Genomic DNA, 16,413 nt, shown 5'->3' with positions numbered 1-16,413 from the left:
TTATTTCTTTTAATATTTGTATTAACATTGAAATTCCACATTGAAAAATGCAGAGTACATATGTTAAAATTCAAAAAGATCTATTAAGCTTAAATCATATCATTTCATCCAAGGTCCCCACATCCCCAATCAAACAAATTACATTGTATTAATATTTTATTATTATTAAAAAAATCTAAATCCACTACCAAAACAAAAGTTGTTTGGCAAAAAAAGGATAGAGTTCTTATCAGAGTAAGAAATTACCTTATTAGTCAGCACTTCTACCTTCATATCAAGTCAGAGATTATGAAAGTAATTCAAGAAGTGTCCCCACAGTGTTTGAAAATTTGAATTCAAATCTGAAATTAACCATCTAATCTTCTCTAAATTTAAACGTGACATGACATCATGTAGCCATTGATCATGAGTAGGTGGAGCAACGTCCTTCCATCTGAGCAACATTTCCCCCCAGCCAAAAGAGGTAAAAGCTAATACATGCAAATCAGATGCTGTTAAAGTTATGCCATTCTCTAAAACAATGCCAAATAAAGCAGATAACAGATTAGCTTTATCTTTTTTCTTTGGCTTGGCTTCGCGGACGAAGATTTATGGAGGGGGTAAAAAGTCCACGTCAGCTGCAGGCTTGTTTGTGGCTGACAAGTCCGATGCGGGACAGGCAGACATGGTTGCAGCGGTTGCAGGGGAAAATTGGTTGGTTGGGGTTGGGTGTTGGGTTTTTCCTCCTTTGCCTTTTGTCAGTGAGGTGGGCTCTGCGGTCTTCTTCAAAGGAGGTTGCTGCCCGCCAAACTGTGAGGCGCCAAGATGCACGGTTTGAGGCGTTATCAGCCCACTGGCGGTGGTCAATGTGGCAGGCACCAAGAGATTTCTTTAGGCAGTCCTTGTATCTTTTCTTTGGTGCACCTCTGTCACGGTGGCCAGTGGAGAGCTCGCCATAGAACACGATCTTGGGAAGGCGATGGTCCTCCATTCTGGAGACGTGACCCATCCAGCGCAGCTGGATCTTCAGCAGCGTGGACTCGATGCTGTCGACCTCTGCCATCTCGAGTACTTCGACGTTAGGGATGTAAGCGCTCCAATGGATGTTGAGGATGGAGCGGAGACAACGCTGGTGGATATTTATAATTATCTTTAAAAATACAGAGAAAGTTTAAAATACTTGGTTCCAGAATTTCTCAAAACTCTGACATGTCCAAAATATATGAATTAATGAAGCATCTCCATTGTTGCATTTACCACAACGAGGAGATACATCCGCATAAAAACAAGATAGTTTGACTTTGGACATGTGATCCTTAAGGACTACTTTAAATTGTAGGAGGGAGTGGTGGGCACATAAAAATGAGGTACTAACCAATTTGAAAATTAAATTCCAAGTTTCTTCAGAAGTTAAAAGATGTAGGTTCTGTTCCCAGGCTTTTTAAATTTTATCTGAGGGGAGCCTCTCTTATTCTCAACCACATATCGTAAATGTTAGATATCGAACCATTATAAAAAGGTTGTAAATTTAAAATTACATCAATTAAATTTTTATCAGTCCTTTTAGGAAATGTATGTAAATGAGATTGTAAAAACTCTCTAATCTGTAGATAATGAAAAAAATGAGTATTTAGTAATCCATATTTAACTGAAAGTTGTTCAAAAGAAGCAAGATTCCCCAACAAGTAAATCTTTAAAACATTTAATATCCAATATATACCATTCTTTAAAAGTTACATCAATCATGGAAGGTTTAAATAAATAATTAGAAAAAATACGACTAGAAAGAGAAAAATCTCATTAAACCAAAATGTTTTCTAAATTGTATCCAGATCCTCAATGTATGCTAACCACTGGGTTATTAGTTAATTTATTTTAAAATATGGGAAGTGAGGATACAAGAAGGGAAATAGAGAAAATGTTGTAACAGAATTAGATTCTGAAGAGACCCATATTGGACAATTTTCATGGTTAATATAATATGACCAAAATGTAAGATTTTGTATATTGACTGCCCAATAATAGATCTTATTAAACCTCCATTCTTTTTAAGATTTTGTAAGTGGACTCTGTGTAGCCGAAGATGCTTATTCTTCCATAAAAAAAAGATAAGGTGGAGTCAAGGGAATCCAAAAAAACAAGCAAAGCCTGAAAAAGTATATGAATTTAGGTAATATATTCATTTTAATAGAGTTGATTTGACCAACCAACAATAAAGAAAGGGTGGCCATTTTGATAATGCCCCTCTCACGTGTTCTATTAAAGTAAGAAAACGTTCTTTGATGTTTTTTCTAGTTTTTAGTAATTGTTATACCGAAATAGGTAAATTGATTTCTTACAATTTTAAAGGGAAGGTTAGTATTTATTGGTGCCATATTATTCAAAGGAAAACGTTCACTCTTATGTAGATTTAATTTATAGCCTGAAATTGACCAAAATGAGAAATTATAGAAAGCAGAGAAGACGATGAAGTCTCAAGATTAGAAATAAAGGGGCAATAAATTATCAGCATGAAGTGAAACCTTGTGGGCTCTGCCCTTCCTTAAAATACCAATAATATCAGTAGATTCTCAAAAAGTGATAGCTAAGGGTTCTAACGCCGGATCAAAAAGCAATGGACTTAAAGGGCATCCTTGTCTGGTTCCACGCTGAAGTTTAAATGGTTTAGAATTCTGAAAATTAGTAAGAACACAGGCAGAAGGGGGTAGATATAGTCACTCAATCCATTGAATAAACCCAGCCCCAAAATTAAATTTTTCTGAAGTCTTAAATAATTCCATTCTGCCCGGTCAAAAACCTTTTCTGCAGAGATATCACACATTCTGAAACCACCTTAGAAGGAGAGTATATAATATTTAGTCAACAGTGTATATTGAAGTGAGAATACCAATTTTTAATAAATCCAGTCTGATCATCAGATATTAATGTAAAATATTTTCAAGTCTACGAGCCAAAACTTTAGATAGAATTTTAGTGTTAATGTTGAGTAAAGAAATTGGTCTGCATGAAGAGCAGTCAACTGGATTATTCTTTTTAAGAAAGTGAGATAAAAGCCTAAGGATCAGAAAGATCAGAACATAAATAAGGTGCAAGTAATGAAGAAAAAGACGTTAAATTCTCCAGGAAAATCCATCAGTACCTGGTGACTTCCCAGAATTTAGTGAATGTACAATCTCGACAATCTCTTCATGGGAAATAGGTTGATCCAATTACTTTAATTAGCAACAGATAATAAATGAATATTCAATTTATCTAAAAAATTATTCATTATAATATTATCTTTAGGAGAATCGGAACAATACAGTTCAGAATAAAATTCTTTAAAGGTATTGTTATGAGCCCAGAGGACCCCAAAACCCACCAGCAACAAAAATTCACCAAGACAAATGGTTACTTAAACATAAGTTGCTTTTAATTATGAATACAGAATCAAATTTTATCTTATTACTATTAACTTTACCTAACTTAACACCCTTCTAATTCTAATCACACATGTATGTAATGTGGATAAGTTTAGAAAAGTTATTTAATTCACAGTCCAGTCTCACTTCTCACTCCTCCAAGTTCACTGGACGCAGGCAGTTCTTATACTGTGCGCAGAATTTAACATTTATGAATTTCACCAGGCTTGAAAGGTAAATGGTTACTGCTCAGTAACGTTCTTATCAGTTTTCAGAGAGAGATTTGTTGTTCTTGGACACAAATTGATTCCATCTAATCAACCATGTCAGGGTCTTGCCGAAGAAACTTGCCTCATCAGGGTTTTCCAGATGATAACCTTTCTTTCAGGTCAGCACAGAGTTCCTTTTTGTTTCTCTTATTTAAAGTGAAACATTAGGCAGCCAATCCTCTCCTCTTGTATGGACCACAAGGGCTTTGACCAGGCTGAACTAAGAACTCATAACCTGTCTTCAAAATGGGGTTTTTCCACAAGCTTCCCAGCTTGTCCTGTTCCAGTCCCAGCTGCTGCTGCTGAACTGTAGAACTGAATTCTCTCTCTCTCTCTCTCTCTCTCTCTCAGAGAAAAATCTATTTGACTCCTTCTGCTTGCAAAACCACATTACCCTTTTAGAACAGCAAGTGGCCCTCAGGCAGCCTTCGGCTCTGGACCTAATCCTCCGAGTTCTTTCATCTATTACTTTCCAAAGTCCCTATAGGCACTCCCCAAAGCTTTTGCAAAGGCTCTCAGAGCCAGCCTGTCTGGCTTGAGCAGAGCTCCAGTATTTTAAATGAGATCTGTTTTGAAGTGTTTGTACGTGACCTACACTAAAAAAAAACCTGCCATAATGTATCTCCTTTAAAACTTATCTATATAAAATATAGAATGCAACATAATCTGTCACAATATCATTTATTTCTAAAAGATCAGTTGTCATAACACCATTAGCTTTGCAAATTTCTTTAATTTGATGTTTGGCTATTCAAACTTTTAATTGATTAACCATAGTTTTACCTTTTTAAAGTTGGCTTTCAGTTGGATACGTTAAAAGAAGGTCATATTTAGTTTTAATTTCCACACACTTTTTGTATAAAGCAGGATCTAGAACCAGAGTATACCTTTGATATAATTGTTTCAGTTGGGTAGCTAAATCTATTTTCTCTTGATTAGCCTTTTTCCTAATGCTTGCAGCAAAAGAGATAATTTGACCCCTAATTAAAGACTTAAAAGCATCCCAAACAATTAGACTAGAAGTCTCTTTTTTCAAAAAAGAGAGTAATTTATTCCTCCAATAATTTTTAAAATTCCTTATCAGATAATAAGGTTGAATTAAAATGCCAGGGTCTGTTTATTTGAACAAGACCAGGAAAATTTAAAGATGGTTACACAGGAGCATGGTCAGAAATGACTATATTTTTGTATTCACAAGAACAAATTAATGGGATCATTAGACTATCATTAAAAAAAAGTCAATCCATGAGTACGTATGGTGAACAGAAGAATAAAAGAAACAGTCCCTATCTTCTGGATGAAAAAAATGCCAGACATCAATAATAACACATTTTAATAAAAAAGATTGGATGATTAATGCTGATTTATTCCGTGACTGGTTTATCAGATGAACAATGTAAGACTTGATCTAACCAGCAGTTGAAGTCTCCTCCCATCACTAATGAATTGAAGACTTAAATCAGGCAAAAGTGAAAAAAGTTCAAAAATTCAGCTTGTTTCTGAAAGGGATAATGACTCCTTTACGTTGTGTTCTTTTACAGAGTACCTTCATAAACAGACCTGCCTTGGGATGTTTGCCTCCTGAGAGTTATGTTCAGAAACTGTCTGAGTCTCTACTTTCAGTGAGTTCAATTGCAAGGAGTTGGGGGTGAAGACTGGGGGGCTTGTAGGGACACAAGAGCATTTCACTGTTGACACGTAATAATGCATTGAACATCTATGATATATGCCATAAGCCAAACCAAGAATTACCATGAGCATTGCCTGGTGCCCATAACAAAAAGAGAAAGAAAAGCAAAAGAGAGTCCCTTCAGAGTCATTGAGTATCTGTGGATTTGCCTCCAGCCCTCTTGCAGCCATACAGACTCCTCCTCAAACCATGAGCAGCCCAAGCTCCAACACCAAACCTCCGCCTTGGCGCCCAAAGCCCTTCGGGAGCCCTTCTTGCCCTCAGCACCCTCTCAGATTCAAGAGATTTGATGATGTTTTATTGCTCAAAGCAGTTCACCTGTTCTATATTTTTTGTGAAGACATTGTCACAGTCTGTAGAAAATAAATAACTCAGTGATTTGTGGTTACATTTATAAATTCTTGTTCATTGTATAATCAGGATGCTATTCATTTAGCATTATCTTATCTCATATGATGTACTTATAATGATACAGAAGGGGCCATTCAGCCCATTTAGCTCCTGCTGGCTCCCAAAGCAGCAATCCCGTTCATACCATGCTATGTACCCTGGCCATTTATTCTATCTTTCATAGGCCCATATTCTCACCATTGATTCTTTTCTTTTTGTAATTTATTTATCATTTTAAATATATTTAACAAATAACAATCATACCAAATACAAAAAAATCAAGAGACCCCCCCCCCCCCCACTCTATACAAGTCCTATTAAACAGAGAAAGAACAAAGGAAAAGAAACAAAATAAAAATAATCTTATTCTCAGTGCAGACAGTAAAACATATGGAGACATAATAATCCACAGTGTTAAAATCTTTACAGAGGTCTACTGGCTAGGTGCTACTGAAATACCTATATGCTCTAAATAAGACTGCCAGATTGTTAGGAAGGTGTTATATCCCTTCCTGAGATTGTGTGGGATGCAGCTATTCATCTCTGAAGACCACCTCTCCATGAGTAGATGGAAGTCGACCATTGATTCTTTATGCCATTAACCTACACGAAAGAGTAATTTACCGATTCTTTTTGGCAGCTGATCCAATTGCACATCTCTGGTATGCAGGAGGAAACCTGAGCAAACGAAGAAAACATACTCAGTCACAGATAAAATGTGCAAGCTCTTCACAAGCAGCTACCCTGACTACCACACCACCTTGTTCTTTAACTACATGCTAGCTTCCTTCAACCCCAGAATTTACATGCAGCATTTTGACAGTAAAACCCCTGTTACCTGGAATTCAAGCAACTGGCAGAAAAATTACAGAAAATAAATAGGTAAAATTATACACGCAAGTTCAAAATTGGTGCACTTCACAGTTAGTTCTCCAATTCACACAACATACAATTTCAAACAACCGGAAAATTCACTTCTCTGGCATCTACCGATCCCCGTAGGTGCCGGATGCCAGGGGTTTTACTGTACTTCCATTGCAATAACTACATTTGCATTGCAAAATAAAATAATTTCTGACCATGCTTTCTTTAGATTTTTCATTAATGCACGATCATGAAGTAGAAAATTTAAGATGAAGCATAGCTTTCATGAGATTAGCCAACCTGGTTGAGATGACAAAATGTGAGGCGTTAACTATGTGGGTCGGGCTGCAGGCTGGTGTAATTATCTGATCACCTTGATGTAAATTCTATGTTGCTATCAACATGATTAAGATCTTGTCTTTTCTGCTCACCAGGTAGCTCCAAAGGGCTTGAAGCAAGTTCAAACAATGTCGTGTGGTTCCTGTTCCAACGAGAATGCATTCAAAGCAGCTTGCATCTGGTACAGAGTAAGTGAAAGAGATCTGATTCTCTTTAACCTCAATGTTATATAATATGTTTATAGCTTTCAGTGAAATTAGAAGAACTTCTACTCCAATTATATTTGATAATACAGTAAAATCCAAGCAACTCAAGCAACTGGCAAAAAAAATCATGGAAAATAAATAGGTTAAAAAAAACGGAAGTTTAAAATTGCCGCCCCTTAGCGGTCAGGTCGCCAATCCACCCATCACGCAATCTCAAGCAACCGTCAAATTCACTTATCAGGCATCAATCCCCATAAGTGCCGGATACCAGGGGTTTTACTGTAGTTTAAATATTATACAATGAAAATGTAATAGTAATCAAGACCCTTACATTGATGGGTTAATGAATAATATTCCTGATGAAAGTTGAGTGCCATTCATGAAGGAGCCCAGAATTTGCTGAGTGAGGGTTGTTGTTATCGAGGCCAGTATTGCATTTAGATATATGTGTGCCAAAGTCCAAAGCGGCTTTATGTTTTATGAGAATAAATGCGAGCAAATTGGCCTATGATCCATAAGCAAAATTTGGGCATAAGAACTTGTTGAAGATGAGCTACAATGAGGAGGGGGTGTGGGTACAGAGAACCCTTTGCAAAATACATCATTTATCTGCCTGCCCGTCAACCTGAATGGCACATCCTTAAGAGGCAGGAAGGTTAGCAAAGCAGTTATTGCAACACTATTACACAGTGACTGTGGTTCATATCCAGTGCTGTCTATAAGGGAGGTGGTAAATTCTCCCTGTGTCTGCGTGGGTTTCCTTCGGGTCCTCTGCTTTCCTCCAAGCCTTCGAAAAATATGTACCGAGTCTGCGGAGCATTTGGGTGTAAGTGGTCGGCATGGTCTCGTGGGGCAGAAGGACCTGTTACCTGCTGTATATCTAAATTTAAAAAAATAATATTTAAATTTCACCGGGCACACAGAAACAGAATTTTACAACATATGACCTTTACTTTGAGGTAACGAATAAGTGTCCTATCTGAGCAAATTCTTGCAGGTGAAGTCCAGTAATTGAAACCAGTAAAAAGTGGACCTTTTAATACATATTGTTTACATATAATTTTCTCAGCCTTCTTCCTCCATCCCTTCTCACTGCCCATCGCCTCCCTTTAACAGTGTGTTCCAAGCCTGTGGCCACTCTGTTTCCTTTTGCTGGTGCCAGCATTACAGAGTGCACAAGACAGCACAATGGAGAGCTTGTGTTCCTGCTGCCTCAAAGCTCCAGCAACCCAAATTCAATCCTGTCCTCTCCTGCTGTCCGCGCCGAGTTTGCACGTTCTCCCGATGACTGCATGAATTTCTCCAGTTGCGTGGATTGTCCATTTTCCCCGACACGGTCTTGAGTAGGAACATGGAGAAAATTTAAATTTTAGACATACAGCATGGTAACAGGCCCTTCTGGCACACGAAGGCTGTGCCTGTCGAGTACAGAAATTAACCCACCGTACGTTTTGAAGGATGGGAGGAAACCAGAGAACCCGAAGGAAATTCACACAGAAATGGGGTCAAACACCTTACAGGTGATGCCAGAGTTGAACCCAGGTCGCTGACACTGTAATAGCGTTTTACTAACCACTACACTGACCGAGCTACTGTAAAAATAAAGTGGGAATAGTCTAAATGTGATGCTCAGTGCACGATTGTTGGACTGAAGGGCCTGTTTCTATGATGTCTGACTTTATCAACACAAGAAGGAAAGACCACTTTAAATGTGTCCACCTATTCTGCAGCACAAGGCAGATTGCAGGCTCATGAAGTATAGACCTTTACATCTGCAGAGCCTCATAAAGCATTTACTACCCCATCATCCAAGTGCAACTTAAGGTGCCCCTTCCCAGGCTCGGAAAGACTTCCTCGTAAACTCGTAAAGAAGCTTTAGTCTGTCCTTGGTCTTGGTAATAGTTGATGGTAGCCTTCTCTCAACAGAAGTGAATTCCGCCCTTTGGCACCCTCTAACTCAATTTTTAAAATGCACCAAAAAAATCTCAGATACTTTTGGAAAAAAAAGTGTCAAATCTTAAATTTCCCTGAGCAGTGGCAGAAATGCATTGATCGATCCATCGCCTTCAAATTTGAAGAAAGGGAAGTGTTCCTTTCTACGAACACTAAAAAAAATCTAAAATGCACTGATTACTTCATATGATATTCTATCCATTTATTTCAGGGGCAAAACACTCAATGGAATGATAAAAATATTTCTTATATACACCTACAATTATTTGAAAGTTATCCACAATTTTATTTTTTGCACTATGAACCTTTCATATGAAAGATTCATAGAGGGAACAATTTTTTAAAATTGCTTCGCTAACAGTGGCTCTTGGTGTCACCAGAGACCAATCATTTACGTTTCCGCTCCAGCATTGGAGCTGCTGCTGGGGAAAGTCAGCCCTTCAGATAGTTCTTGGCACCTCGCCAGCTCCAGGTAGCTGTTGCATGGTCAGCTAAACACCTCATTGGAGGTCCTTTATGTTAGAGAGCAGCTCTTACTGATGGCAGACTTCTCGCTGCAGATTATTTAAAAAAAGTAAGTTGTTGGCATTCTCTCTTTTTTTTACAAAGAACAAAGAAAGAGGTGAAGTGATACACACAAAGGAAGAACTGGAATCCTGTATGGTCAACCGAGTAAGTGTACAAATTCGGAAGAACACTTGAACTTGCGTTTCCTTTAAACATTATGAGTAGCATCTGTACATATGTGTTTCTATTGCATTTTGTTGCAGTCTAACAGTTGGAAATTTAAGACAGCCATCTCAACTCAACTATGTTGCTTCTCCTAACAGGGTCTGTGCTCCTTCCCCCGCCCAAACCATTTGTTTGGGTGCCTGCCCACATTTTGTTTAAACCTTGATGAAGGGCTCTTGCCCAAAATCTTGGTTATGTAACTTTATCTTTGCGACATAAATTATTATTGTTGTGACCTGCTGTTCTTCTCCAGCACCGTGCTTTTACTTCATTCACTACATCTGCAGACTTTGGTATTTCACTCCTTGCTTATATTTCTGTCTGAGAGATCCAAGCTATCACATAACAACAATTCTTTCACTGATGTATATGAAGAAATGTTCTCATATTATTCTGGTGTCATTTTTGTCCTGACTTTTAATGCTCTGCTCATGGTCTCTAATATCAATGTGGTTCCTGGTTCTTGCTCCCCCAATAATTCAGATTTTTAAAAAAAAATATCTATTTTGATTTCCTGTCTCTGCAATCTTCTCCATCCTGACTCATCCCCACAACACTGACTCTTACCCTCCGCTTTCCATTTCTCTAACTCTGATCAATGGGACATGATGAGATAATAAATCAAGAGGGACTGGGCACACTTAGGGTATTTTTCAAGTTCAAGTTGATCACCATCCCACTGTACATACACAACCCAATAAAACAGTGTTTCTCCAGAACACGGTGCACAAACACGAACGCAAATTGCACAGCACAAAAAGATATAATTTTAAATAAATATATCTAAGTAATGATTTACTTGGTTGCAGGATACTGTTCATCAGTTCCACAGCCTGTGGAAAGAAGCCATTCCTCAGTCTGGCAGTCCTTGATTATGATGCTCCTCTACCACCTCCTTGATGGTTGTGGGTCAAAGATACTGAGTGCTGAATGGAAAGGGTCCGCTACACTTCTTTGAGCTCTATTTAAGCAAGGTTCCCGGTAAATGTCAGGAATTGAGGAAAGAGAGATTCCAGTGATCTTCTTGGCTGTTTTGATTATCCTCTGTATTGATCTCCGGTCCGATGGTTTGCAGCTACCAGACCACACAATGATGCAGCCAGACGGACACTCTCAATGTGCTCCTGCAAAATGTTGTCAAGACAGAGCCATACATTTAAAACAAAAGGTGGGGTTGGCGTGGATCAAATGTGGGTATTAAACAAACTGAACCTCTTGCTTAACCTGTCATTTCCATCATTTGGGGAAGGGATAGGTAATCATTTGATCTACAGTTATTTCATTTATTCATTGCCAATTCTTCCACCATCTTTTGCCAGAATATTTAATTGGAAGCAGTCACATGAACACAGCTGCTACAGAGGCAGGGCATTCTGGAGTGCCTTGCTCACCTTTTAATTCCACCAATTCTTCTCTAAAATTATTTTTAGATATAACCATATTAAATGTGATATCAATCCATGCATGTACCAAAAATTAACAAATCTGAACATTACTTACCTTGACTCACTTTCTTGTGAAATGTCACTTTGTTCTTTCTCTAAATCCCTGTCGCCTTTGTAACACCAGTTTGAGTCTATTTGAGTTTGAGTTTAGCATTTTGAAAATCAAGTAGGTTCCACAACTCGTCAATTTAAAATGTCCATGTTTCTGCAGTGATGAAATTTATCGCCAAGTTCTATGTTGTACTCCTTACGAGCTGAGAACCAGCATTGAACTGGTGCTGCTGGTATACCACACTGTGACATTGTCTCTAATAAACCAGTCTCTGCTATTCTGATGAAGAATTCAGTGTCATTGTCTCTTTACGTAGTCTTTCAGAGTAGCTGGTGAACAGATCCTACTTCCGATAAACTCTGTTCTGAACTGAAAAGCTGCTGAGAGTTGAGGAAACCAAAGAAGTTTCAGATAAGCAATTCCCAAGATGGTTTTTGGGTGTTGCGAAGGTAGTGTTGTCTGTTAAACTGAGAAATAAACGTATGAAGGAGTAAAAGGATCTAGGAGCACCAGATAAAGGGAGCATCATTCTCCTCTTCCTCCTTTCCTACTGCCCAGAAATATTATGATTTGTGTATAGTTCACAAAATTGATACACTGATGGACTCTCATGCTGCAGGACTTATAATTACAGTATAAATAAAGCAACTACAGCCATACCTCGACTTACACCCGATCGAATATCGTCTGATTGCAGATATGTCTGAGGTCACCATAAGGGTTTATTACAATTACTGTTTAGTATTACAGTATTATTACCTGTGCATGTATATTTTTATAGGTGTTTTATTAATTATGGTATTTAGATATGTGTATGTACATATATATGTGTGTATCATGATATTTTATGTTGTACTGTGTATTTTACCTGTAATGATCGACTTAGCCCAAATCGATTTGCGTCCCCACTTCCAGAACGTAACCCGGACGCAAGTCAATGCATGGCGGTACTGTATTTAGATTTCATGCGAAACAGTGCCACCTGGTGGCATCTCACTGCTGCTTCTTTCTTCAGCATCCTGGTAGCCCTGACATAACCATTTTGTCCTTTATGGGTGGATTTCATGGAAGAACCTTTGGTAAGGATTAAACTTAACAAGACTTTTTAAAAATGCATTAAGCTTGAAATGAATAAGCCAATGTTTTTGACCAAGAGACTATAAGAATAAGCTTAAATCACTGTCACATGTGGGAGATGCTTTAAATAAGTAGAGCAATTTGATCTACAAAATTAATGCTGGTTGCAAGACATCTCATGGAACTTAAAATTGGGTGCCTATAAAATGTAAAAAGGAAGTAATCAAAATTATTAAGAAACAACTTAAAGAATTATTAGAAAGTTAACCAAGACCTAATAGGAAAATAACCAATCAACTAACCATGCCTGGACAGAATAGATGTGATAAAGATGTTTCCCATGTTGGTGGAGTCCAGGACAATAGGGCACAGCTTCAGGATTGAAGGACTCCTATTTAAAACAGATGTGGAGGAATTTCTTTAGCCAGAGAGTAGTGAACCACTGGTGGCTGTGTATTTAAGGTAGAGAATTATAGGTATCTCAATAGTCAGGGTATCAAAGGTTATGAAGAGAAGGCAAGGTAGTGGGGCTGAGTGGGAGAATGGATCAGCTCATGATAGAATGGCGGAGCAGACTTGATGGCACAAATCGCCTACTATATCCTTTATCTTATAGACTAACTATTTTAGCATAAACTTTAAAGAAGTTTGAAGAAAAAAAATCTGCTTCTGATTAATTATTTGTTTTCTCATGGGCCAAAATGGCACGTAATTGTATTGTGTCATTTGAATAAATCACAATTTTGTCTCCTTCCGAATTATCGTGGATTCTGTGGTGCACAAGTTGAAAGGTCACTTTAACTTTCTGTTTTTGGTAAACAGGGTATTTTTTTCTTAATGCTAATGCTCTGAAAAGAAGTGGATTTCATCCATATGCTGGATGAAGCAGTGGCACGTAATCTGTCCAGTAACACTATAACAGGAAGCACCTCTGAACTGGCTATCTCCCATGGACCTGTCAACCATTTCCCCTCACTTTCTTCTCTTATTGCCCAATTAATGGGATTAAGAAACTATGATAAGAAAAATATCTTCCTTCATAATATTCATATTCAATTTATTATCATGTACGCAAAATATATTGAAAATCTTTTCTTTCTTTGCCCTGCAAAGAAAGTAATCAGATGCCATTATTAAAACAAACAGAAGCAAAGGAGAATCCCTTCAGAGACATGGCTTTGGCTGCTTCCTCAAATGGAACCTCCTCTTGCATGGTGAACCTGAGCTCCAGGCACCATATCCAGATCATATCTCCTCAGTCCCAACTTCTGAATCCCCAAAGCATTGGAAAGCCATCAGAGCCAAATCCTGCCAGGAGTCATACTTGCATCTCACCTACACGAACCTATGACTCGATTACTGGTTCCTAGAAGCCGGCTGACATTAGTTTATGGTCTGGTGTGAGGCCACTGACCCAAGCTAGTGCCTGCCATAACAGCCATATTTAGTCACTTTCTCAACAACTCATTGGGACTGACAGAAGCGTACCCAACCAAACCATTCCTACGGCTCAGCACTGGCTGACCTGGTCCACCGGTGTGGTTTCCTTCTCTAGAGAACCAGAACCCCTCCAAGACCTGCTCCTACCCTCCAAGACCTGCTCCTACCCTCCACCATCTTGGTTCAATGTACAAGCATCGTTGAGGTAGAGAACGTGTAAGAGCAAGAGCCAGTAGGTATGAGAAAGTTGAAAGTAAAGGCGGTGCTTTGGTTGAATTGGGGACTGGAATATTGTTCTGCAGAGGCGGAAAATTGAAGAGTGGGGTTGAGAATATTGCCCCTATGGTGGGGTTGAGGTTGGCATCAGCACCAGTTACTGAGGGGTGATTCACGGAATCTCGGACAGGGCATTGCAAAGGCACAAGATTCCGCATCAAATCCAGGACAAAAAATTTTTTGTCAGTTGTTCATTTAATATAGATAAGGATCTATGATTGATGCCCAAGAAGTTAAAACAAACTATTTAAAGTTGAGAATATTGTAAATTTGTGTAAATCTAATCGTGCCATAAAGGGATTTTTATTCTCAACATCCAATTATTTTACCACATTGAGGTCGTGTGCAAAGTAATTATCTTTATTGTAGGTTTCATGTAATTTGTAATGTTTGTCCATTATTTATATTTTTAAGGTTACTCTGCTACCGAATCCTGATTTTTTAAAATATATATAGGTTTACTTAAAATGTGTACATATTGATGAGCTCTGCCTTTCTCAAATGCGCAGGTTGCCTGTCTGCAACGCATTCTAAGGCTGTCCACAAATTAGATATTCCGGCCTTTGATTGGCCCACGGCTCCATTTCCAAACCTGAAGTATCCTTTGGAAGAGTTTGTGAGAGAGAATTCGGAAGAGGAGGCAAGGTGTTTGGAGGAGGTACATTTAATTCTTTAATCTATTTCCTCGTAAATATGCCACATGGATCCTTTGCAGCCTCTAAACTTGCTCTGACATCAGCTTTCACATTTCAGCCAATTTGGTAAATGCAGCAGCTATTTAATTTATTTGAATGACGTTTGCCCCAGGTTAAATCAAGCAGAGTGCTCTTTATCAATCAAGTGTGTAAAAGCCTGAAGAATTAAACACCATCAGAAGATTAGGAAGTAAAGTGTTGCCAGGGAAGTTGGAAGAGAAACCAGTGGGAGGTTCGCATTTGGAAATTTTCCGTTGCCATGTTTGAGACGGGCACTTCAGTGTGTCTACTCTAGTTACTAGACAATCTTACCCACCTCGTTCAGTTTCTCCAAAACTGACAGAAACCAATTAAATGAAATAATAATTGAGCAAACTAAATAGTATCTTTGACTATTATTCAGAGAAACTGCTGTTAGATAACCTGATGGTAGAAGTTGCTGCGCAGCTCAGGAGTGGCATGTGATGTATATCCATTTAAGCCAATTGCATCAGCTAAATCACATAATGAAGAGTATTGCCCATCATATCACAAGAAATAAACATCTATATTAATAATGGAGTCACCACACTTAGGTCATAGAACATTACAGCACAGTACATGCCCTTCAGCTGATGTGTTCAAACCTAGTCCACCACAATATAATTTTTCCCTACCTCACATGCATAGCCTTCCACTTTTCTTTCATTATCTGTTTTCAGGTGCTTTCTCTGCCAAGAATGTGCCTGCAGAAGCAGATTCAGACCTGTAGAATCAGCAGCGCTGGCCACCTGAAAGGGACAGCTGCACGGGAGGTGCCTCGGAGCGCACTCCGGCTCCTGTCCCTTCGAGCTGTCGGCGCTGGGGTGGCAGGCGCGGGATGCTGGGCCAGCCGCCCCAGCGCTGACAGCCCGGCCGCCCCTGCCCTGATGTCCCGTGCCCGGGGGGAGGGACAGCGGGGAGGGGAGCTGTCAGGTGCTCACAGCTGATTGTCATTCCCTTAGCAGCTGCATTCAGGTGCTGGGGGCACCTCAGTGCTCCGGCAATTATCCCTCCAAGAGGAGGGTTACCAACTGCGTCTCATGGACTGCGAATTTGGGTCGAGTGCACAGAATGGATATGGAAGTTGTAAACCAAAGTCTTGGCTGGAAAATGGGCTTCAGTCTTTAGCTTATAAGATAAGTGATGACTGGCCAACAAATGACTCCCTTGCAGCTCAATTGTCAGAGCCTTAGAGGTTGTTTCAGCCTGCCGAGTTTGGAATTTTTGCTTCATCTAAAATTTCATTGACATAGTTTGTACAATCACATGGTGATTAAATGTATTTCTGCTGAAGTTCAGAAGTGAAGGGCAAGGCTAGGCCAATAACAGCCTGCATTGTTATTAACCATAACAGGAACAAAAACCTTTTGCTTCCAAACCTCCCATAATTTTTTTTGAAGTACATAAATATATCATTCGAACCTTGGGCTCCAGCTGTTCCTTTTTGGGAATGAATGTGGAAAGTCTAAACAACATAGATGTAGCAATTTCCTGAAATAAATATTAAGACCTTCATTAGCATATTCAGTGAACTTCATTGGTGCCTTATTGATAAGCAGTCAATCAGATACAGGACAAGATTCA

General features: G+C 38.9%; 1 protein-coding gene across 13 annotated transcripts in view; it reads left to right on the top strand.

Moving 5' to 3' along the window:
• Positions 1-16,413, top strand: part of abat (4-aminobutyrate aminotransferase) — a 167,095-nt gene that overhangs the window by 134,508 nt on the left and 16,174 nt on the right. For all 13 annotated transcript variants that reach the window (XM_069905443.1, XM_069905442.1, XM_069905439.1 and 10 more), the window contains 5 exons: positions 5,191-5,271; positions 7,028-7,120; positions 9,701-9,763; positions 12,336-12,399; positions 14,623-14,771. In XM_069905443.1, the coding sequence (XP_069761544.1) occupies positions 5,191-5,271; positions 7,028-7,120; positions 9,701-9,763; positions 12,336-12,399; positions 14,623-14,771 (450 nt within the window). The remainder of the gene's footprint in view (positions 1-5,190; positions 5,272-7,027; positions 7,121-9,700; positions 9,764-12,335; positions 12,400-14,622; positions 14,772-16,413) is intronic.

This window comes from Narcine bancroftii, chromosome 12, assembly GCF_036971445.1.
Source record: "Narcine bancroftii isolate sNarBan1 chromosome 12, sNarBan1.hap1, whole genome shotgun sequence".
NCBI lineage: Eukaryota > Metazoa > Chordata > Chondrichthyes > Torpediniformes > Narcinidae > Narcine > Narcine bancroftii.
This window is presented reverse-complemented; position numbering and strand designations above follow the sequence as displayed.